Source organism: Malus sylvestris, chromosome 10 (genome assembly GCF_916048215.2).
Source record: "Malus sylvestris chromosome 10, drMalSylv7.2, whole genome shotgun sequence".
In the NCBI taxonomy this organism is placed as follows: Eukaryota; Viridiplantae; Streptophyta; class Magnoliopsida; order Rosales; family Rosaceae; genus Malus; species Malus sylvestris.
The window spans coordinates 41,923,180-41,948,429 of NC_062269.1; the positions used below are offsets into that span (position 1 = coordinate 41,923,180).

Sequence of the window (25,250 nt, forward strand, 5' to 3'; positions counted from 1 at the left end):
CAACTGAAAACAGTAATGAGTAGACTCAGCGAGAGACTGCTGAGAGAACTGTTGAGAAAGACGCTCCCACATTTCATGAGAAGTGGACTGCCCAACTATCAGAGAAATGATTGGTTCAGTGAGAGCAGCACAAAGCATGCTAGTAAGTGTCCGATCTGTCTGATGCCAGACCAGGTAAGTCGGTTAGGGGAGGAGATCACCACCGGAGGGACAACTTCAGAGGCATCAGATCAGCAGAACCAGCAAGGGCTGCCGCATGTAAGAATTCCTAGTGAAGGTCAAGTAACATTCATAATAAGTGATAAAATATCAGCGATCACAAAATTCGCGCGGGCGCAATTTCTAACCATGAGTCCAACAACAAAGTTAAACTATACAAACAGAGTAATAGCCGTGAAATCCCATTAAACATTACAACCAAAGCAACACAAGTGCCTATTACAAAAGACGAACAAGCATATCATACTAATACGGAAACTGGATCATCTTATTCATGGGAGATGGACTCTCTATCCACGTCTTTACTACTCTCACTTCATTGCAACTACTCTTGCTTACGGATGCAGTTCCTTCAAGAAATCTTCGTTGTCAACCAGGACCTGCAAGCGCAACGTCAAAAACCGAAGTAATGAGCTCAATGGCGAGTGCTGCAACGTGCAAACATTTTCACAAGTGGAAAAAGTTAAACCGGCGCTCGGGCCTTCAATCTTTCAACTATAGATTAGTTACATCGTACATGCCACTCCTTGTCCTTGTCCCCGATAAAATTAACTAAATTGAGATTATAACTATTGTCAACCACTGGGATGAAGCATATTAACACGTTCTATTTTTTCTTTGCACTTCAATGTTCCAGTATCATACAAAATGTAACAATAAAACAATGATGCATATGATAAAAGATCAAACACCTAAATAGAAAGTTGAGCGACAAGTAAACAAGTGAAAACTCAGGGCCTGTTTGGTATCCTATTTGAAATTTTTTATCATTTCTCAAAACATTTTTTAAGAACATTTCTTGAAAACAGTTTTCTTGAAGACTCAAAAACTTGATTGGTTTCCAATTTAAATTTTTTAAATCTTACGACTTAAACTATAACAAAGAGATCTAAAAAGAGGGGGTCGCAAGAGATGTAGAAAGAGGAGAGATGAGGAAAGAAAGTAAGAGATGATTTAAGGAAAAAGAAAGAAGAGAGAGAATCGGACGAGATAAAGAGGAAGATAAGTGAGAAAAAGAACCTAAAGAATGAAGAGAGCGAATTGGAGGAGAGACGAAAAAGATAAATAAAAAAAAAAAGAGGAGAGAGAAAGAAGAAAAGAGAGATAGATTTGGAGTGAGAGGGGAGGAGGAAGAAAAAAAAAAGTGAGTTTAAGTTTAAAAACTCTAAAAACTCACTTTTTATGTTTTTGGAGAATAGACTATATTTTTAAGTTAGTCTTGAATTTAGTTTTTGAAAATAGTCCTACCAATCAAGTTTTTAAAGCCTAAAATTTGAAAATTGTTTTTGAGTTTAAAAAATTGGATTCAAGTACACTACCAAACAAGCCCTCACTGTTTTCCAGCCATCGGGATCGAGAAAAGAGGTGATCTTGGTGTTGAGTCCAGGAAAGTAAATGACTCCTATACTAACAAGGAAATACAACCATATAATTATATTTATATTTAAATTCTTATTCGAACAGGACTCAAAGTCAACAAAGGCCTCAGAGGATCAAAGATTCCCTTGTTCCCTATTCCATGTAGCATTATACAAAAAATCAGGTAATAATTCAATCAATTGTTTCCCATCCGATTAGCAGAAGGAAGAGGAAAGTTAACCCTAACCCTAACCCTAACAAAAAAAAAACCCCAACCTAGCACAATATAGATACATATATATATTAAGCACGTACCACAAATTCACACTCTTGAGTGCTCTTTGAACAAATCAAATCGATAATATTCTTGCTGCAAAGCCATGTTTCCGGTCGGGCCGCTGCCAAAGAAGAAGATGTGTTTTAATAAGAAAAACACAGAGCCAAAAACGTTGTTGGACCTCCCTGTGGATATCCTCGTCGACATCCTTATGAGGCTGCAGCCGGCAATTGAATCACTCAGCCAGTTCCGGTGTGTTTCCAAGACCGCATTAAATTTCATTGATTCCCCGTTCTTTGCTCAACTGCATACTTCACGTTTGCTTAATTCTGCTGCCTCTGGTGCTGCCATTGTCCAAGTACCCCAACATATTCTTCTTGCTGAGTTTGAGACTCGTGACGTCGGCAAACGCCAAATTGGCTTGCACCCAATCAAATACACTACTGGCGCTGGTCACGACGACGCTAGTGCGATTGTATTTAAACACGCTCTTCCTGACTGGAAGATTATCTGCGGTGGCTGTCCGTACGATGTACATTTTGTTTTCTGCAACTTGATTGGCTTTAAAGCCAGAAAATTAATAAGTTCATGCTTCTTGTTTGATGCTCTTAGGGGTGAAGTTCTACAGCTCCCATTGATGTGGAGGAACCGCTCACCCTTCAACATGGGGTCCTACATTACGTTTACGTGGTACGGCATGGGATTTGACAATCTTTCTTGCACGTACAAGATTGTTTGTGTTTCCACATGGTGTATACGCGCGAATCTGGAGGCCCATGTTTATACGTTAGGTGCAAGTGCAACAACCTCATCATGGCGACAAATACACTCAGTTCGTCAAGTAATAAGAATGTATCTGCATATGGAGACATGCATTGGTTTATTGATCCAGATCAACCACAAAGAAGTTGTAGTTACGATGCTGATTCTTGTATTATTTCTTTCGACTTCAAGAAGGAGGAATTCGTTTGGACACCTGATCCAAATTTACCTGGCTTCGTTAATCATTTCTGTGCCATGCATTTGCTTAACTTGAGAGGATCTTTAGCCATTGTGGATTTTTCTGATCATGACCGTTATGGCGGTTATGGAGGGGAAAGGTACGTTGACATATGGGTGTTAAAAGATTATTCGAAGAAAAAGAAAGAGTGGACGATGGATTACAAAATCAAGACCCCAATTATTGTGACAAGTTTGGAGTCGGCTATTGGTGAATGGGAGCATGGCATATTTTACACGTGCTTCCCCTTGCCTAATTGCTACTTTTTGGATCTAAGAAATAAATCCACGGAATGCATCCAATGGGAAGCATTATTCCGGAGCTTCTCTAGTTACAATTACAATTACTGGAGTGGGGAGAGGAAAACGAGGATGATCATGTACAGTTACACTAAAAGCCTGATTTCCTTAAGAAATTATGGCAATTTGCTTGAAAGAAAAAAAGCGTGCAAGTGGGCAGTTTTTGAAGCAGCAAAAACAAGTGCAACCAGATTTTTTGAAGCAGCAAAAACAAGTCCGTGGGGAATTTTTGAAGCAGCAAAAACAAATGCTCGGGCATTTTCTGAAGCCACAAAAACAAGTATGTGGCACTTTGAAACTTTATGTTGAAACTTTATGGCGGAATGATTACCAACAAAAGAAAATTATGAAATAAAAGGTCTTAATCGCAACTGTTCACTCTTTTATTATGAAAATTTTGTTTAATTTGAAAGCTATTTGGTCATTCATATGTGTTGAACCATAAGTAAAAATGTGACTCTTGTATTCATGAAAATTTGAGATTATCTATTGGCGAATGAGGATAATACCTTAACATGCTTGCAGAAAACTTCTTTAGTCGTTGAGGCCCCCCGGATGGGGGGGCGGGCGCAGGGGAGGGGGAGCTTCCTTCACTTAGCAAGTGTTACGAGTTCTAGCTCCATGTTAATTGACAAGTCAGCTAACATGATGAACAATATATATAAAGCTTAAGACTAGTCACAATATAGCAGTCTAATTGAATCTTGTAATAAACTCAAAATAATTCAAGTTTATTATAGAGGAAACCAACAAACTTTTAAAATAGCCAGTCGTAGGGAGCTTGTTGCGAATACAATGAGGGCTGAAGGTATAGAAAGAGGGTTGAAAGTATGGAGCCTGATAAACGGACGTATGCTGTAACCGCCACACATAATAATATGACATTAGGAAAGTGGGTGCACGAACAAATTTTAACAACTGCAGTTGAATTGGACTCCCATGTTGAAACAGCATTGGGTCGTGTACTTAAAGTGCAGGAACATTGACATTGCATTTCATTGGAGGGAAATGCGCTTCCACTTGATTCAAGAGTCTTGCCAGAAGTTGAAGGTCTTCGACCTGTTAGAAAAGATGATCCGGCCTACATTTGGAATACAACATAATACACATCCTTTAACAAGAGGGATCCCCTTTTTTTTTCTTTTTCAAAAAATAGGGATTAGGTGTGGGGTCTACTCCACATCGAACTTCAACGATCCGAACTGTCTATTTTGTAAGTCTCGATTCATAGATCATCCTTGCAAAAACTCAATTCAATCTGAAACTATTTGCCTATTTAATTATTAAGATAAAATTTCATTGTTTCTTATATAACAAAGTATTCATAAATTTCTTTGAACCAATTGGATGTCTTAAACATTTCCGTTTTGGCTAATATTTTGCAAGGATGATCTATGAGGTGCAACTTGAAAAATAGAAAGTTCGGATCGTTAAAGTTCGATGTGAAGTGGATCCCATACCCAATTTCCATTTTTTGAAAAAAATGCGGATCCCTCTTGTTAAAGGATCTACAACACAATATATGTTTGTCACGCCACATATACCAAAAGCAAAGAATCCAAAATAACGATTCATGTGGTGTCGAATGGGTTTAATTAGATGGTTGCTATTATAGTGTAACGATGGAAACCGCAGAAGGCGTATTTGCGGAGCTTTTGAACTCGGAAAATGGAATGGAGTATAAAAAGGGGCCACTGAACAACCCTTAAATCTTGTTGTGTTGTTAACGAAATGGAGGAAGTAGAAGGCGGTGTTGTGGTGGTGTTGGTGGTGCTGGGGTGACTGAGAAAGGGAGAGAGTGACTCCGAGCAGCTAATAATGAGAGAAAGCAAGGCAGCCTAAGTTTATGGTCTCCGAACCACGCGCCGAATATCAAATGCTATATAAAAAAGATTGAATAAATATAGTTTTGGCCCAATAGTCCTAAAGGAAAATGTGATGTAACTCTACTTTTTATATAAGAGCATCTTCACCCGTATTAGAAGGGCAAGAGTAAGGCAAGGATAATGAAATTACTTCAAAAAGTAATTGTCGTTGTGCTAGTTCATCCGTTTATAAAGTGAAAGGGTAAGGGCAATGACGATTAGTATTCACAAATATATTCCCTTATGTCTGATGCCTTGTAAGTGTGTACTTAGTAAGTTTGTTTTTTGAAAATAAAATTCTCTACTCCGCTATTCTAATTTAAATACAAAACAAAACATAGCATTAGAAACAAGCATAATTAATTAAATAAAAGGCGAATGAAGAAGATGGTTCAACTTTGTAAGTTTGTTAAGTGTGTTGTTAAAAAACTTTGTATTTTTCTTAGAATTTTTTTTTTGAAATTTTTTACTTTTGGATTAATCTAGGCTGTTAATTTACCATATTTTATTTAAATCAAATGCACCAGATTGTGCCATGTTAATTTTATTTTAACCTTGAAAATCCAACTACTAGCATTGCGCCCCGGGAGGGGGGGGGGGAATCCAACGACTAGCATTGCGCGGGGAGCAGGTTTCTACTGGAATTGTTTGCTGCGAACGGGCTCAAGCTCAGGAGAAATTTTTAGTTGTGACGGGAACACGGATGGTACACCACGTGTTTTTATGTAAATGGTGTGTAAATGGTGGGAAATTTTATTTTTTAAGTTATTAACTTTTTAACACACATATCTCATCATTATATAGCGACACGTGATGTACCACCCCGTGTGACGGTTATATTAAAAAATCTTTCCAAACTCATGAAATTGTTGCAAGGGCAGTCCAACGAGCGCCTAGGCCAATTTCACCTAATCGTTCTATCAATTGGGCAGCTTTATTTCAGGAGGTCCTTTCGGCTCCATTTTCTTCCTGACTCATGATTCCACTTTTGGCCCTGAATGCCATTTTTGGCCCAATTTGCCTCGTAAATTTAAATTATATTTCCACTTTATTCCCGCCAAATTTTGAGCCCACACACGTTGACGTGGTATTTGGATTTTCATAACTTTATTTATTTATATTGCTACACGTGTGGAGCCTACTTGGCATGCACGCACGAGAAAACAAAGCATGAGGATCCCCTCCGGATTCTCATCACGGGAATCCTAAGGATCCTCACATTCTAAGTGTTCATCATATATCGTGCGATCAACTTTCGTTAGGTACTATTTGTGTTTAATTTTAAATTCAAAATTCAAAATAATTTTTAACTGCATGATGTATATAAACGGCTAAGATATGATGATTCCTACAATCCCCATAATTTGGATCCGAATAGGATCCAAATCCGAAAATAAATATGCTCACTGCATGCCACATCAGCATCTAGATGAAATATGGTGGGACTTGACGACACGTGGCAAATGGGACAATAAAGAGCAATGAGTTAGAGCATCTCGTCGTAGTGAAAATTATAAAATAGAGAGTGAAGTGCAGTAAAAAGAAGGGGTGTGATATCCACACACCCCATTTTACTTCTCACACACCATTCTAATTTTCGACCGTCGGATCGGATGAATTGAAGAAGATCAACGGATAGAAATTAACAAGGGTGTGTGAGAAGTAATTTGGGGTGTGTGGATAGCACACCCCAAAAAGAATAGTTTCATTATTAGCACATATTATTGAATTTTATTTTTAAATTGTTATATAAAATAACTATTTTGACTTTATAAGATTTTAAAATAGAAAATTATTTTATGAATACACCCTCAAATTATGTTTAACGTTTTTTCAATTATTTTTCAAGCTCTCAAAGCAACTCTCACATTCATTATAAAACTAAACCCGAACTAGAAAGGTAAGAAAGAGAGTTGAAAAGTGATGGAGTTTTATAAAATTTTAATGTTTAGGAGGAGATAGAATTTGCAAAATAAAAAGCCTTGAGCTAAATTGCAAATATGTTAAGTAATTAAAAATGATATGAAATTTAATGTGGTATAATAATGAATTAAATATTATCATTTTGTAAAATATGCAGGGGTATAATTGCTATTTGAAAATTTCATTAAATGAGCATTATTCACCATGCTTTAAAAAAAATTACTTGTTTGAGAAGTTGTCCTGCTTTTGCTTTTCTACTGTTATTGTCAACAATTTTTTAAATAAACATTTTTTTTTATTTCACCTAATCCATTTGATGTTTTAAATTATTTAATACCAATGCTATTCATACTATGTTTTTATACCACATTTCTATACCACCTTAGGTAGCATCTGATGTGGACAGCCACATCATTTGAAAAATTTGCAAAACCCAAGGAAATGAAGGAGAGAGACTCATTATATAGCACAATCATCATTTAATTAACTAGTTTTTCTTAATTATTAGTTTATTAAAAAATGAACTAAATTAAAAAATCTGATTAATTCAAATAATGTGGCTATCCACATCAAATGCCACCTAAGATAGTATGAAAATGTGATACAAAAATTTGAAGGTGTGGTGATTTACAGATATAGGCCTTTTGTGCTCGCACACCGCCATGTAGTACGGACGGGCTCAAATTCCATGCCATCAATTTCTACTCGTCTCTCAGAAAGTGGAAAATGACGATGGAATTCAAAGTGAAGGCACTGGTTTCGGTTATATATGTGCTCTCCTTCCTGAGCTATGGCGGCGCTGCAGCTACTGCTGTGACCAACACCACCGATTACTCTGCTGCACTGCACCAGTATATATGATAAGTTTTACATATCCGCGCAGTATATACAGAACAGACAGGTCATGATATGACATCTTAATATGGGTAAGGTCGCTACAAAAATTACATTCTACAGAATTGATCGATGGATCTGTTTTGGCAGGTATTTCGACTACCTCCTTTACATTGATTTTGAAGCTTCTATGGCAGAGCCCCGTGCCCAATATGCTTTGGGACATCTGCAGGTCGGTCTCGTATCATTTAGATGCATGTTCTTTATTTTCTCAACTTTCGAAAACTTTTATTTTGTGCCGGAGGTTTTGCCACATGGTGACACACTTAAGCTTGAAATTACAATGTCTTCCGAAACCTCTCCACCCCTCAGTATAAATTTGCAAGATTTCTTCGTGTCCTTGGTAGCTACCCAATGGACACAATTCCATAGAAGGCAGTCGTTTCTTGGGCTCAATTTCGTAGTGGTTTTGGATATCCAGACATGCAAGCACAGATCAAGCGTCAAATGAAGAGATAATTCCTCGCAAAGCTTCATTTTTCTTTCCTTTTCGACTCTATATCATTCTTTATTTCCTCCAAACGGGGGTTTTTACTGTTTCTGGACTGTTTGATATCTGGATACAACACCGGGAGGGTCCCCTCCTGACTACCCAAAGTACAATCTGTATACAATACCGCAGGATTCATGAAAGACAGATATGTGTGTTAAGACTAAAGACAGTTTGTGATGCTTTCTGCTTTGTGTTTATCATCATTTTACACTTGGTTCTTAGGTGTTCGCCCTGCAATCCCGTCCTCCTCGGGATTATAGAGTAGAAAATCCATTCAGAAAATTTGAAACTCTGAAGCTCTATAAATTTGATAAGACGAGAAATATAGTAATTGATGACGAGGTTGCAAATCCGTGACCAACTGAAAACAGTAATGAGTAGACTCAGCGAGAGACTGCTGAGAGAACTGTTGAGAAAGATGCTCCCACATTTCATGAGAAGTGGACAGCCCAACTATCAGAGAAATGATTGGTTCAGTGAGAGCAGTACAAAGCATGCTAGTAAGTGTCCGATCTGTCTGATGCCAGACCAGGTCAGTCCGTTAGGGGAGGAGGTCACCACTGGAGGGACAACTTCAGAGGCTCAGATCAGTAGAGCCGGCAAGGGCTGCCGCATGTAAGAATTCCTACCACTAGATGGTGAAGGTCAAGTAATATTCATAATATGTGATAAAATATCAGCGATCACAAAATTCGCGCGGGCGCAATTTCTAACCATGAGTCCAACAACAACGTTAAACTATACAAACAGAGTAATAGCCGTGAAATCCCATTAAACATTACAACCAAAGCAACACAAGTGCCTATTACAAAAGACGAACAAGCATATCATACTAATACGGCTGCAGTTCATTGCAACTACTCTTGCTTACGGCTGCAGTTCCTTCATGAAATCTTTGTTGTCAACCATGACCTGCAAGCACAACGTCAAGAGCCGAAGTAATGAGCTCAATGGCGAGTGCTGCAACGTGCAAACATTTTCACAAGTGGAAAAAGTTATACCGGCGCTCGGGCCTTCAATCTTTCAACTATAGATTAGTTACATCGTACATGCCACTCCTTGTCCTTGTCCCCGATAAAATTAATTAAATTGAGATTATAACTATTGTCAACCACTGGGATGAAAGCATATTAACACGTTCTATTTTTTCTTTGCACTTCAATGTTCCAATATCATACGAAATGTAACAATAAAACAATGATGCATATGATAAAAGATCAAACACCTAAATAGAAAGTTGAGCGACAAGTAAACAAGTGAAAACTCACAGTTTTCCAGCCATCGGGATCGAGAAAAGAGGTGATCTTGGTGTTGAGTCCAGGAATCGATCCTGGCTGTCTGGTTATCTTTCCTCCAAGCTCTTGTGTAACCAAATTGACAGCCTCAGCACTTTTGTAGACATCATCAGTACTGATAGCAATCTGGTATATGTAGACACAAACGTTTGAGGACAGCAGAAGTTGTTTGAGAATTAAACGTTTTTAAAAGGACAAAATATGGAATAAGTTGCAAAACAAGTCAACCTGTGCATACGCATTTCCTTTGGTGTATTCGGTCACATCATAGTTATAGGTCAACTCCAAGATAGTTGTTTGGTCTTCTTCTTTATATCCCAAAATGGCTATAGTGTACTGTAAAATGGATGCAACACGAAAACATGGGAAGATTCAGTAAGCCTTTGTTTACAAAGATGATGGGCCAAGGACTTAATTATAAGCATGCTACTAAGATAATAATAATGCTTGGTCAAGAGAGGATTCACTACCTTGTATTCCGGCCTGTCAATCGTCCTCAATAGCTTCAACCCTAATGCCTGCACAGAAGGAAAGCCATGACATCGGACAAAATTAAAAAACATGATCAAGTATTTGAAGAATACAAATACTAAGTTCCAAACCATCTTATATAATTCAAAGACGACTAGTTCAAGAATTCAATGGCAACCTAGTATTTGTCTAATCTAATGTACTGAAACTGCCGCATGAAAAGTGGCTTGCAAAATCCCAAGATGAAAAAGCCTGATAATTTTTGAATCCATATGCAGGGTATTAAATGAGTACCTTCTCATAGAACTTGATTGAGCGTTCAAGATCACCAACGCGGAGCATTACTTGGCAAAGTGGCTCAGGAGTGGAGGGTCGCTGAATAATCTCAAACATGTAACCATCAGGATCCTTCACGAAGGCAATGATGCTCTTCCCGCCTTTAACAGGTCCAGGCTCCCTCGTCACAGTTCCACCCTTAGCACGAACATCTTCAACCAGTTTTTGAACCTACAAAATCCCAAAGTCTATACAATCATCAAACTGAGAAACAAGAACAAAATCCTGAATTCCCAAATTCCCAATAATTACTTAAAACACTGGAATGGTATTCTAAGCCAATTATGCACTTCTATAAAGTTAAATTGCACGACACTGGCGATTGGCTTGGGATGCCGTCACATTGTCATTTAAGCAAGTTTCTCTGCCCTAGAGACTTATCAGGAGTAGCAAAGGTGAAATGTCCAAAATCCCAATTCCATACAATCATCAAAATTCAGAAACAACAAAAAATCCAAAACTTCCGGGGATGATACAGTGACGGTTTCTCAAGTCCATCATACAGATGCCACAAAGCAAAAAATGCACGTCGCATTTGATTTACTCGAGGTAACGTCACATTCACTACTTACTCAATTATTTTCTCATGTAAAAGTGTACAATTAACTCATGAGACTACACAAGAACTACATTTTTGGGTTTAAATCAATGAAATGATATATTCATTTAACCTTGACATTGTGTTTGCATGGCATAAAATGTCATTGAAAATGAAGTGTATTGTGTATTGTAAATATCAAATGGACCACATTTTTGCACCTTTTAAGATGATCAAGATGGAGGGGGAGCACGCACATAAAAAGTAGTGGTTAGCAATGAGCCATGTTTCCGGTGGTGCCGAGAAACACAGAGCCAAAAACGTTGATGGACCTGCCTATGAGTATCCTCGTCAACATCATTATGAGGCTACATCCGGCAATCGAATCACTGTCAGTTCCGGTGTGTTTCAAGACCGCCTTAAATTTCATTGATTCCCCATTCTTTGCTCAGCTGCATACTTGACGTTTGCTTAATTCTGCTGCCTCTTGTGCTGCCACTGTCCAAGTACCTCAACTTATTCTTCTTGCTGAGTTTGCGGCTCCTAACCGCAATCGGCAAATAGGCTTGCACCCATTCAAACACACTACTGGCACTGGCGCGATTGCATTTAAACGCGCGCTTCCTAAGTGGAAGATTTTCTGCGGCAGCTGTTCGCAAGATGTACAGTTTGTTTTCTGCAACTTGATTGGCTTTAAAGCCAGCAGATTAACAAGTTCAAGCTACATGTTTGATGCTCTTAGGGGTGAAGTTCTACAGCTCCCATTGCTCTCATTGACGTGGAGGAACCGCGTGCTCACCCTTCAACACGCCGCCCTACAGGTTTACGTGGGATTTGACAATATATCTTGCACATACAAGATTGCAATAAGAATGTATCAAGATATGGAGTCATGCATTGTATGTATCAACAGGTTTACGAGGTACACTGCAGCCCCGCCTTTTCTTTCCTCCATTTTGTTAACAGTACAACAAGATTTAAGGGCTGTTCGAACAACCTTATTACACGTTAATCTGTATTCTGAATTCCTCATTCAAATTCACCTTTCAACAATTCCATGTCGAATTAAAGGAAGTTTTTCTTTAACTTTTCTGGTCAGAATCTTGGGGTGAAAACAAAATAAGAGAAGCAAACACAAACTGTTCATTAGATTATCATCCTCTAATCTTTGTCATGATAACTACAAAATGCTCGATCACAACTTTGTCATTTATTGCCGACTACTTTATCATCATCCATACTTTGAAATGTAAGTTGTTGAATTCAGTGACCTTAATCTGCCAGGGTTCTGCAAAAAATTGTAAGACAAAAACAAACTGCATTACTAACAACATCCAACAAGAAAGAACAGGAAAAGTACCAAGTAAAAGAATAGGCTAACTTCTTTTGGTCCACGAGAACAGGCCAATACAACTGAATTAGAACATTAGGCGTACTTGAATGAAATGAAGTTTTGCTATAACTTTTCCATAACTACGTTTACTCACAGCGACTAGGTGTCCACGAAAACACACCATTGCGAGAAGTTTCGTTCCTTGTAAAAGTTCACCATATGTCCAGCATAACAGTAATGATCCAAAGAAGCACCAATGCCCTGTCCAAATACCATCGTTTCACGGGTCGCGGATTTTTGGCGGCAGCTGCGGAGGTCGTTCAGGCAGAGACGTTCTGCTGGGGGTTATGCTGCTGGTGCGGGTCAAGGACATGGACCACCGCCTCCATCTTCTTTGGAAAAAATATGGAATATAAGAAAGTCTGTAAAGTGTGCTAAGATAGATTTTAGGAAATTACTAAAAATGACTCATTTTCTTTATCTTATGACTAATATAGGTTAAACCGAATATGTACCAAGCATGCACAACAATAAGACATAAATACGATTCTCCTAAAATTTACAAATTGCTCTCCCATGTTTTCTGTAATAAAAGAGTTGGCAATGCCGAGCCTTGGAGATTTACATAAAATAGTTATGTGCAAGTATACATACGAAAACTTTCTTAACAAGTGTCAAAGGTAAAACAAAAATTTACTAGTCTTTATCTTGGTGTTAGTGGGATGTCCCTACATCTTTGGTGCAAAATAAACCCACCTAGTTTTTATCAATTCCTATTTTTCTTCTCTGCATATTTGCTTATAAATCTAGTGAATGTGACTGTAATTAGTTTTTGTTGTTCACATATTTACTTTATGAATTTCTCTTTTTCGTTCTACATAATTCCAAAGGTTTCTCGTTCATAATCGATCACTTCACTCACTGACGTTTTCTCAGATTTTAATTTTATATGATGTTAATTGTTTGATTGAAATATAGATGGCTTCAGCCCAACCCGTAGTCCAACCTTCATTCTAACCCCAATTCCAACTTTGTTGTGTCTCGATAACCTCAAATATGTCGACGCCTGTCACGGCAAATTGACGGAAGTAAAGGAGGCCGGAGGATTGGACAATCTGGAGACCATACAAACTAGCCAATCTCTAACAGGATTCGAGTCCAGGCGATCAGGCCTCATTTGTCTCTTGAAGAGAAAGGCTTCTAACGAGTAGGGGAGGAAGATATCGAGGGCAAAGGAGGCCTGATCGTCCGGACTTAAATCATGTTAGAGCTTGACTAATTTGTATGGTCTCTAGACTGTCGAATCCTCCAGCCTCCTTTACTTCCATCAATTTGCCATGACAGGCGTCGACATATTTGAAGCTATCGAGACACGGCGAAGTTGGAATTGGGGTTGGGATGAAGGTTGGACTACGGGTTGGGCTGAAGCCATCTATATTTCAATCAAACAATTAACATCATATAAAATTAAAATCTGAGAAAACGTCAGTGAGTGAAGTGATCGATTATGAACGAGAAACCTCTGGAATTATGTAGAACGAAAAAGAGAAATTTATAAAGTAAATATGCGAAGAACAGAAACTAATACTATGAGAAATTACGGTCACATTCACTAGATTTATAAGTAAATATGCAGGGAATAAAAATAGGAATTGATTTCAACACGAAGAGGTACCTCTTCAGGATCTTGATTCTTGGAAGGTGAGCTACGATGCAGGAGAAGAAATTTGATAGCCTGCACTATATATACACCGCCAACATTTTGAACACTTTTTTCTGTTAATACAAAATAAAAAATACCAGCTTTTAATCCTAGAGAGAGAAAGAATAGAGGGAGAGGTATATTTATTAATAATAGTCAAAATCTAATAACTAATTTTATAAATGTCATTTTTTATAAAAAAATTTAAATATAGTAGAAAAATCACTTAAATAGACCTAAATACCCTCAAAATTAAAACCAACTAAAAACCCTATTGGATCAGAATTTTGGAAAAATGAGAGGCCACTACATTTTGTGGGTGATGTCATAGCGTTCCCAGTCAATACCAATTAAATCAAGGATCTTAGTATAACTGAAAATCTTGAAGGTGACTGACAATTTCAATTAAGCAAACATCATTGTGTGGAGGTTTTGCTCTTGTTTACAGAGCAACTTTAGCGAATGGGACGAGGCTAGAAACTCTTCTATAAAAGGAGATCATTCTCTCACAATATTTCCTAATGTCATTTGTACTAAATCATTCACTAGTACTCACCAAAGGAGAGCTTGAACCTATGTACTTGTGTAAATCCTTCACAATTAATGAGAACTTCTCTACTCCGTGGACGTAGCCAATCTGGGTGAACCACAAACATCTTGTGTTTGCTTCCCTGTCCCTATCCATTTATATACTTATCCATACTAGTGACCGGAGCAATCTAGCGAAGGTCACAAACTTAACATTTTCTGTTGTACCAAAGTCCTCACTGATTTTGTGCATCAACAAGACTGATTATCAATTTTTAATTTACACAATTTTCTAATCGGTAGAGGCATTACACGCCATAAATTCGTGAAAAAGAAATAAAAAACATGCATTCCATCACTAAGACATATCACCTGAAACCGATTCCTTTACCCGTACAATGCATCACCATCAATTTAATTGGGGTCTCCTGAAAATAAGTGCTTGGGTGAGCCACGACAGTGCTGAAAAAACAAGATCCTCCACAACTACGTTCAAGATACTCGTGAATGTATTCAAAATCAACGTCCCCCTTCACAATATGTATTCGGAATGCATTCATGAGTATCTTGGACGTAGTTGTGGAGGATCTTGTTTTTTCAGCTATGTTGCGGCTCTCCCAAGCGCTTATTTTCTGAAGATCCCAATTAAATTAATGGTGATGCACTGTACAGGGTAAAAGAATAGGTTTCAGGTGATCTGTTTTAGTGATGGAATGCATGTTTTTTATTTCTTTTTGACGAATTTAGGGCATCTATAATGCCTCCACCGATTAGAAAATTGTGTAAATCAAAAATTGATAATCAGTCTTTAATGAATTGCAGAGCCAACTTTTCATTTTCCCCTGTGGCTTCAATACGTATGAATGAATATGAAATATGCACTTGTGTTACTTTAGTTGTAACTAGTAATATGCCCGCGCGTTGCTGCAGGACTTCATTGCACCAACCTTAACTATATGAATAAGACATAATTAACCTGAAAAAAAAATCAATATAATCATGAATGAACAAAAATGATAGATAAGTGAACAGTGTCGGTAAGATAAGCAGGTTAATTTTTATATACATTCAACCGAGTTGATTACAAAAGATGTGGTTGCAAAAAATGCTCTGTTTCCTTGAGAAAAAGAAGCAACAGTATGCTTGACCAATGGTTCCATACTCGTTTTCAATCTGGTATAATTGAAACAACAATTAACCCATAGAAAGGTTCTGTTAAGTGCTTCTGGAAAAAGGGTTTGTCGGATTGCTTTTCAGCTTGCTTGCTTTGTGGTGATATAGTGCTTGGGATTTCATGCTTGGTCCAAGAGAACGGAGAATGAAAAATTCTTTGTTACAATTGATCACACCAAGACAAAAATATAGGAAGAATTCTAATCCCATAAATTAGGAAAAACTCTACTATACTAAATTCCTAATCCCACTTGACTTCGCTGCCCCACACCTTTGTCCTCTGTCTCCCATTGACTAAAAACACTCCCAAATCACACCAGCCACCCATACGAAGCCACCGGCCACATCAAATATTAGGCACGATTCAGGTAACCAAATTCAAATAACAGAGTTCAGATAATGAAATGCAAAGAACACGATACATACAGTAAAATTTAAGAATATGATTAAGAGGATTTGAACATGTCAAGTAAAATCATATTCAGTTGAATCCTAACTACAACATGTTAAATAAAGATGGAAAATGATACAACAGTAGAAACTTCTGAGAATTGACATAAAAGAATTTATGTTCTGAAAACAACTTCAAATAGGAAGAGAAAAGTTTAATGCACTCACAACATCCTCCATTGTGGTACGCCATCCTTGCCTAGACGATAAACCATATCTGACACATCCATTCTCACAATCTTTGGAGAAATTTTCAGTTTTAGGAGTGCTCAAATTGTACCCATTCCAATCTGAAATTAAATAAGAACTCAATCCAAAACTTTAATCCTACAATTCAATGTTGAAAAACTAAAGTAGCCAGAAACCAAAAGATCTTAGTGACAACTTGTACGGACGTTACAAAAATGCAGGACGCGAAACACATTAAACTTCTGGAAACTCAAAGTTATCGCTATTTGGTTATGAAGATAGATATATATCACCAGGAAACCAAAAAAATGGCAAGGATTTGCCAAAATTTGTAAATCAAACACAAATGCTTCAACTCCTTTTCCTCTGTTAGTCTATTATCATCTCACATGCCACACTATTCGAGACTGGATTAATTCATTCACAGCCAAACCGCTAGTATTAAACTTAACTAAGTACCAATCAAATGATCTGAAAAACGATTTGGAAAATTAAGAACACAACAAAGAAAGGAAGCAACCAAAAAAGCATATAAAATGCCTAACAACAGTCGATAAAGAATCAAGAATACTGGGTTAAACCAGAATCACAGAGACGGCAAGAGATCTTCGAACAATAACACACCTAACGTTACTACAACGTGAAGCACAACCACTTTGCATCACTCAGAGAAATACAAAATTTTAACAAAACCCCATTATTCAAATTTCAAAATTTCAAAAAAAATCGAGAAAGAAACACAAATTCACTAATAAAATTCAAGAATTTTTGTCAAATCCAAAACACAAAAATCCAAATTTCATAAGAAAATTAAAAAAAAATTTAAAATTACTGGTAAAAAGCAATAATTTTTTTTCTTCTAAAGACACCTTGTGAGAATTGCAGCATTGTTTTGTGAGATATAAAGGAGGCAACTTTGGAATCAAAAGTATCAACTTTGGCCGTGACGAACTCGTCCTCGGAACTTCAGAAACCCAAATAAAAAAAATCAATTGTCATTCTATAGATGTAAATTATAGTAGAAATTGATTATATGTATGTACATAACTGTATACATAGATATAACTATAGAAGAAACAGAGCAGATGACCGACTGACAGGAGAGAGGTTGATTTGAAGCTGCTGTTAAAAAATTTGTCAATGGGGGTCAAACCACCTCTTTTAAAATGAAACAGTCCTTACAAAACTCAAGGCTCGAAAATAAAATTAAATACAAATTCAAAAGAAATCAAAGCAATTAAAAAATCTAACATTTTTTAAACAACTATTCAGTAAAGGACCGAAAAAACACAAATTTCATAAGAATTGAAAACCAGCACCACTGGGATCATTCACACAGTGACGAACTCCTATCACTTTCGCCGATTGAAATTCAATTTGAACAGAACTATAGAGAAAGGTAATGATGAAATTTATTCCAACCTTAGAAAACAGAATCAAAACAGGGAACCAAAAAAATGAAAAATTAACTATCCAAAAACTCTAAATCACTCACCTTTGACACAGAAAATCTTGAAAGAGAAATGCACCAAAGAGGAGGAGCAAAACACTTTCAAATCCTGGAAGAAAAAAAAACCAGCACTTATTACCAAGTCGAAAATTGTAGTCCAACGTAATAAACAGAATCCAAAAACTGATAAGAGCTAAAAAAAATTATAATAGCATTCTAATTCACATGCTAAAAACAACAATGACTACAAACAAAACACAGTTAATCTCCATACACAAAAGAAATGGAATCACCAATAAACACCAGGAAAATAAGCAATAAAGATATGAAACAGAGGGTAAAGAAAATTCAAAATAATTTGAACAATTAACATTAAAAACCACATAGAACCAATCGAAAGGACAAAAAAGCAGTCTTTACCTCTTTTCTTTTACCTTTGTATCAATTGCGAACAAAAATTATTTGCCTTCAGCCAGGACACACAGTTAAAAAATTTCAGACACCTATATACCAAAGAAATTTGTTAGAATACATTCACATTCACAAAGCAAATAATCATTTGACTAAACATAACTAACAAATCTGTACCCATGATCTCTATCCAACTACACGGTTCACCTCATCACTTGTTCTCTACTGCCCTGTAACTAACAAAAACTATTTTACCTAACTAATAGAGGATAACTATACACGCATTTAACCAACCAATGATCATTGATTAAACCTAATTAACAAATATGTACCCATGATCTCTATGCAACCATACGGTTTATCCCTACTGCCCTCTAACTAACAAAAACTATTTTACCTAATTAATAGTTTGAACAATTAACATTAAAAAATCATATAGCACCAATCAAAAGCACAAAACAACAGTCATAAAATTTTTACCTCTTTTCTTCTCCCTTTGTATCAATTGCAAACAAAAAATATTTGCCTTCAGCCAGGGCACACGATTGAAATTTTTAGACACCTATACACCAAAGTAATTTGTTACAAAACACTGACAAAGCAAATAATCATTGATTAAATCTAATTAACAAATATGTATCCATGATCTCTATCCAACCATATGGTTTACCTTATCGCTTGTTCTCTACTGCCCTCTAACTAACAAAAACTATTTTACCTAAATAATAAAGAGTAATTATACATGCATATAACCAACCAATGATTATGTAAACAAATACATATGTGGAAATTCAGCAAAGAAAAGAGAATCCAGAAACCAAACCCATCAATCAATTCATAAAATCAATTGCTAATCACAAAATTACCTGCCCAATTCTGCCGTAAAACTTACCAGGATCCTACGCTTTTCTGTGTTTAAATTTTGGGTCGGTGTTGTTCTCGTCGTCAATAAACTGGGAGCTTGATCAACATCCGTCAAACTCCCACTTCAATTTTACAAAAGCTGCACAGAGAAAATAAAAATAAAAAACACAAAACAAAGTTTGACAAAGGGGCACGACGACAGCAAAGTTGCAACAGATTGAGGAAAAATGTTCAATCAAACCATTGGATAACATTTTCTCAGGAACCCAAAAAAACCCACAAACTCAAAACCACAAAAATCCAATCTAAAACATCGAATCACATACTCAGATGCAAAAAGGATAAACTAACATATCCAAAACGAAATAAAAAAGATTAAGAATAAGCAAGTAAGAAAATCAGAAAACTCACCGGAAAAGGTAGGAAGCACCAACGAAAAAATTCCCAACAAAGGCAATACAGAACACTCCATCTTTGATGAGTAAAAAAGAACCTCTGCTTTCGCGATAACCCTATCGCACAACAACGATTTCAACCTTTTTTTCCCAGCAAAAGTTAGAAACCGCGACCCAAAAATGAAATTTATAGGAATCCAATCCTTTCCAACTATAAAAAAAACACACACTGGCTATTCACTTGGGCAAAAAAAAGATGGAAAAATCAGAAGCGGCAAAAGAGCAAGCTTTGAGACACAAAGAAAAGCAAGCCAAAAGTAGGGAAGATCAGCGAGACAACCAAAGAAAACCCTAAAGAAGAACCAACGAAATCAAAGCAGGAGACAATAAACAGTAAATTTTAAACAGTGCATTACCAGTTGAATCAGAGGAAAAAACTGAAAACCCATACCCTCCCATACATCCCTCTGTCATTCTCTCCTCACTGACCCGGTGTACTAACCCATTAATTAATCCCAAACCCGAATCCTCCGCCGCCATTGCTCGACAACAAATCATAAATCTCCTCATGGTAAATCTCCAAAACCGTGACCTGCACAAACGACCCAACCGCCGTGCCACCATCGTCTTCTCCGTCCCCAAGAATATCTTTCAGCGACCTGTCACAGAAATGAAGGGAAGGTTTGTGTGGTTTTGGGAAGCAAGAGGCGATGCTATTGTAGAAGTGGGCTCAGTTTTGGGGTTCTGGCTGCTAGGGTTTGAGAAAGGGGAAAATGAAGGCCAAATGGGTGTGTTTCTGTCTCTCTCCCCCATCCCTCTCAATCTCTCAATCAGCGACACCAACCCTTGATTTGAGGAGAAAAAATCAACCCTAACCCCACTTTTTGGCAGCCTCACTCCCTTCTCTCCCTTCCCCTCCGTGCCATCCCACGCCTCTCTCCCTGAAATCCCTCCACAAATCCGTGAGTTCTGTCTGAAGCACAGCCACGCACAATGGTAGAAATGTAAATAATGCAAAATCCAGAGCCTATTTTAGAATAGACTGGCAAAATCGTAAATATAACAAAATCTGTTCAGAGTCAAAATTACCCTCCCAGCTTTTGATAATTACCCTCCCAACCAGCGCCATTTGGCTGGTATTGTTGTAAATAGCATGAAATCGAGTGGCAACCAATTGACTGTAGCTAAGCTACAGTCAATTCACTCCTCAATTTTAGAATAGATAATGTTTAATGGGATTTCGCAGCTATTACTCTGTTTGTCTAGTTTAACGTTGTTGTTGGACTCATATGGTTAGAAATTACACCCGCATGAATTTTGTGATTGCTGATATTTTATCACGCATATTATGAGTGTTAGTTGACCTTCGCCATCTGATTTCTCTGCTATTTCACTCTCTGCCTTTCGATTTACTTCTCTCTCTCACACCATTAATTAGGCTAAATTGGATTAATGGTCCCCCATAAAAATGATTAAATGTGACATGGAATACTATAATCTGACATGGATGACTATTTTTAGTTTTTAATCTTACATCTAGTATTAGGATTTAGGAATTTATAAATATTTTTGAATTTTTTAACAAAATTAAAGGTGACTCTTAATTAGGTAATAGAAATAAACACGAAGTTCCAAATCGGCCAAATTCAAAAGTGCATGAATTAGATTGGAGTCGAATGATTGGAAATATTTAAGCCGAAATACAACACAACTACCTATATAGTAAATTCCCATGCTCATCATCGTTCGGAATGTCGATATTCCACCATCTTGATCTCAGGCGCAATTCTATCCGCTCAATTGCTTCTTCCATATGCATTGCCTCCTCCCCTACCCACATCTTCCATCTCTTCTCCTCCACTGTGGTCTCTCATGCCCAAGACGTCGAGGACACCCAAAAGGTGCTTGTTACAAATCCCCAAATGATTATTCAGATTCCTACTACAACTATAACTTCTGGTAGCTCTAGCTCTAGTTATGGTTGTTCTTGGTTTTACTCAGCTGGTTCATCCAAGACTAACTACTATCGTGAGGAACTTTTGCAAAAAACACCCACCTATAGTCTCTTTAAAGAACGATACGCGACCTTGGAGCTTACCTAAACCCTTTTGTCAAAGCCCTGGCCCCAAATGCACTATTCATTGCGGCTTCCGCTTTGTATATAAGAGATGATTATGTATCTCATCTAATGTGAATGTACCCGTCAATCTGAGAATTTATCGATTCAACTTTCGAAATTACTGTAACGGTATTAATATATAGAAAGTGGAATTATATCTCATTTTCCTTTTGGACTACATCGCATTTTCCTTTTGGATTATTGGGCCAAAAGTTCATATATTCAAATGTTCATAGCAATTGGTGATCGGCGCGTGGTTCTGAGAGCCCATAATTTTGGGCTACCTTGCACCATAATTGGACTATCCTAATTGGTGATTGGCGCATCAGTCATATAACTTGATCCAATTTGTAAGGACTTTATTTCTTATTTATTTTATATTTTAGTTTATTTTTCTGTTCAACAAGTCAACAATCTTTCTTCGTTGCATGCAGACTCGATGGCAACAGAATACTTATAATTGAGCCAAGCTTCAATATTTGACACCAACAATCTTTCATCAAAAATAAAAAACAGAAAGATCTACAATTATTCTGAAACATGCATTCCATGCAAACAGACAACACCTGAACCAATTCTTCTACGTACTGCATTCCCATCACCATCAACTGTCTCTGCTTCGTTTCCTTCTTTGAAGCTATTTTCCCTCAAATTCCTTCCGTTTCACCCTGAATTTCGACACAAAAAACCGAAGAATTAACACGAGCTACAATAACAACACTAACACATTCAACAACCATGAGAATCAGTGAGTCTTACTTACATCCCCATCTTCTGCGAACAAGCCATTGGACGGGATTAAGCCTGGACATTGCTGAAAAAACAAAATCTTCAAGCCAAAGGTCCAAAATCCTTGTGAATATCGTCAGAATCACCATTCCCCTTTCCAAAATCCACCGTCTTAGCGGTCCCGGACTTTCGTCGGCGGATGTGGCGGCCGCGGAGGCGACGGAGGCGGATGCGGCGGAGGTCGCTCCTTGCTGGTCAAGCAGCTGCTGCTGCTGTGGGTTTAGGGCATCGACGATAGCCTCCAAGATCTCCCAGTCTTTTTCAGACAGGACATTTCCGACAAGTTCAACCTGCAAACTTCCTCCCCCGTTGTTAGCCAGTTCTTGGGTCATCAACCTCTTCAAGAGAGAGAAGAGGCTCCTTTGTCCTGACGCCATCCTCGATGTATCTTCGTCGATTTTTTCCATTTCCGCAGGGTTCAATCCTCCCGCCTCCTTCACTTTCATCAAACTGCGGTGGCAATCTTGGTTAGATCGGAGGCTAGTTAGGAGCAGCCGAGCTCGGACTCCGGGTTCCGCTGCAGTTTCGACATGGGTTTGCCCTTCGGACATGATTATTGATTCTTGCATTGGAGGAGTGTACCTGCACAGTGTATATATAGCGTTTGCTTTAATAATATAAAATGTGCCGCCTTTGACTTTTGTGCTAACAATTTAACAGAATTCAACAAGGTTGCAAGACAATGACCAGTAAGGATGAGAGATGAGAATTGAACAAGGTTACAAGACAATGACCAGTGAGGAAGACAGATGAGGCACCTAAACAATATGAAGGGTGAAAGATGAGGAGCGCATTGGAAATGAAGGGTGAGAGATGAGAATTGAACAAGGTTACAAGACAATGACCAGTGAGGGTGACAGATGAGGCACCTAAACAAAATGAAGGGTGAGAGATGAGGAGGACATTGGAAATGAAGGGTGAGGGATGAGAATTGAACAAGGTTACAAGATAATGACCAGTACGGGTGACAGATGAAGCACCTAAACAAAATGAAGGGTGAGAGATGAGGAGGACATTGGAAATGAAGGGTGAGAGATGAGAATTGAACAAGGTTACAAGATAATGACCAGTACGGGTGACAGATGAAGCACCTAAACAAAATGAAGGGTGAGAAATGAGGAGCACATTGGAAATGACGGGTGAGAGATGAGAATTGAACAAGGTTACAAGATAATGACCAGTAAGGGTGGCGGATGAGGCACCTAAACAAAATGAAGGGTGAGAGATGAGGAGCACATTGGAAATGAAGGGTGAGAGATGAGAATTGAACAAGGTTACAAGATAATGACCAGTAAGGGTGGCGGATGAAGTACCTAAACAAAATGAAGGGTGAGAGATGAGGAGCACATTGGAAATGAAGGGTGAGAGATGAGAATTGAACAAGGTTACAAGATAATGACCAGTAAGGGTGACAGATGAAGCACATAAACAAAATGAAGGGTGAGAGATGAGAATTGAACAAGGTTACAAGACAATGACCAGTAAGGGTGATAGATGAGGCATCTAAACAAAATGAAGGTTGAGAGATGAGGGGAGGCAGATTGTTTGCCCTCCTGTTTGGGTGTCCTTCCCATCCCCTCCTATTTTATGCGGTCACGGTTAAGCCACGTCAATATTTTATATCAATTTTTTTTATAGAGATAATAAGACAAAAATTAATAAGAATATAAAATATTGACGTGGCTTAACCGTGATCGTACAAATAGAAGGGGATAAGAATTTGGCACCCAAACAGGAGGGCAGACAATCTGCCTCCGAGATGAGGCGCGCATTGGAAACAAAATGAAGGGTGAGAGATGATGAGGCGTGCATTGGAAACAAAATGAAGGGTGAGAGATGAGGCGCGCATTGTTTGGATGAGAGTCTTACAGAATGAAGGGTGAGAGATGAGGTGCCATTCTTTGGGTGAGAGTCTTACAGAATGAAGGGTGAGAGATGAGGTGCGCATTGTTTGGGTGAGAGTCCTACGGAATGAAGGGTGAGAGATGGGTGTGCGTTGCTTGTGATGTGAGATATTAAAATGGAATCTTGTATTTTGTTTTTATTTTTATCAAATAATAATTGGGGATTATTGGATCTTTTCCTATCTTGTCCTAATTCTAGCATTCCGAATCTGTAAGAATCTTTTTTTTTTAACAAAAGATATTATCTACATTAAGGAGGAAGAGTGGTCTTAGCCTCATAATATGCTAGCAATAATGTAGTTCAAACTCGCATTTGACGAGAATCAAACCTAAGGCCTCATTTACAAATGAAGAGAAATCAGTTAAATATTTCATTTTGTTATATCCATAGCAGTCATAGTATGTACTAATATAGTTACGATGTAGATTCTTATTTAAGCTTCTATCGTGTGCATGTCTAACTTAGTCGGTTACGAATTGCTTGAAACTCTAAAAATTGATACCGATTGCGATTATATAAGTGAAGTTTATTTATTCAATTTTAACTCAACCTTATAAAATGATCCATTTTAATTAAGTTTGGATTTGGAGATTCCTAACTAGTAATACAATTTAGTGGTATTTTTCTCTTAATACTCTTTGAACAAATAAAAAGTAAATTTTAGCCATGTTATTGCGAATATAGGAGTAATTCATAGCCAAAGAGAAACAGTCCCGTTAAGAAACTTCAAAATTTGTTAAAACACCAAGTGAGCCAACAAAAATGATTAAGGAAAATTACTCCAAGTTTTGTTGTCTTAGGCCATCTCCAACCGAGGGCTGGCCAGAGGGCTCGTTTGAGCCCTCTGGCCCTCCAAGATTCATCAAGATATTAATATTTTAATGAACAGTACAGGACCATATTTGCCTCCGTCTCCAACCGAGGGCCAGAGGGCCAAATGGCTCGTTTTAGCCCTGTCACAAAAAACCGTCTC

At 37.7% G+C, this 25,250-nt stretch overlaps 2 protein-coding genes and 1 pseudogene across 2 annotated transcripts; all 3 read right to left on the bottom strand.

The window, feature by feature from the left end:
* Nucleotides 1–272: 272 nt before the first annotated feature.
* Nucleotides 273–12,578, bottom strand: LOC126584589 (lactoylglutathione lyase GLX1-like). The gene is made up of 7 exons (XM_050248915.1): nucleotides 12,519–12,578; nucleotides 11,227–11,337; nucleotides 10,390–10,602; nucleotides 10,095–10,142; nucleotides 9,853–9,960; nucleotides 9,598–9,750; nucleotides 273–599 (listed from the first exon to the last, which is right to left on the bottom strand). Exons 1-7 carry the CDS (start codon nucleotides 12,576–12,578, stop codon nucleotides 555–557), a joined length of 738 nt encoding a protein of 245 aa, XP_050104872.1. The 3' UTR covers nucleotides 273–554.
* A 2,992-nt stretch (nucleotides 12,579–15,570) lies between these two features.
* On the bottom strand, nucleotides 15,571–20,593 carry LOC126584590 (uncharacterized; annotated as a pseudogene).
* A 1,426-nt stretch (nucleotides 20,594–22,019) lies between these two features.
* LOC126586428 (uncharacterized) lies at nucleotides 22,020–22,834 on the bottom strand. The gene is made up of 2 exons (XM_050251275.1): nucleotides 22,347–22,834; nucleotides 22,020–22,251 (listed from the first exon to the last, which is right to left on the bottom strand). Exons 1-2 carry the CDS (start codon nucleotides 22,816–22,818, stop codon nucleotides 22,247–22,249), a joined length of 477 nt encoding a protein of 158 aa, XP_050107232.1. The 5' UTR covers nucleotides 22,819–22,834; the 3' UTR covers nucleotides 22,020–22,246.
* Between the last annotated feature and the right edge of the window lie 2,416 nt (nucleotides 22,835–25,250).

What these genes read in the sequence shown, in the direction of transcription:
- LOC126584589 (XM_050248915.1), bottom strand. Translation starts at nt 12,578, where the DNA reads ATGGTATTTGGACAGGGCATTGGTGCTTCTTTGGATCATTACTGTTAT. An exon ending in AAGGAAATGCGTATGCACAG is followed by an intron (nt 9,751 to 9,852) that starts GTTGACTTGTTT and finishes TACATATACCAG; the next exon opens with ATTGCTATCAGTACTGATGA. An exon ending in ATCCCGATGGCTGGAAAACT is followed by an intron (nt 600 to 9,597) that starts GTGAGTTTTCAC and finishes TTGCGCTTGCAG; the next exon opens with GTCCTGGTTGACAACGAAGA.
- LOC126586428 (XM_050251275.1), bottom strand. Translation starts at nt 22,818, where the DNA reads ATGAAAGTGAAGGAGGCGGGAGGATTGAACCCTGCGGAAATGGAAAAA.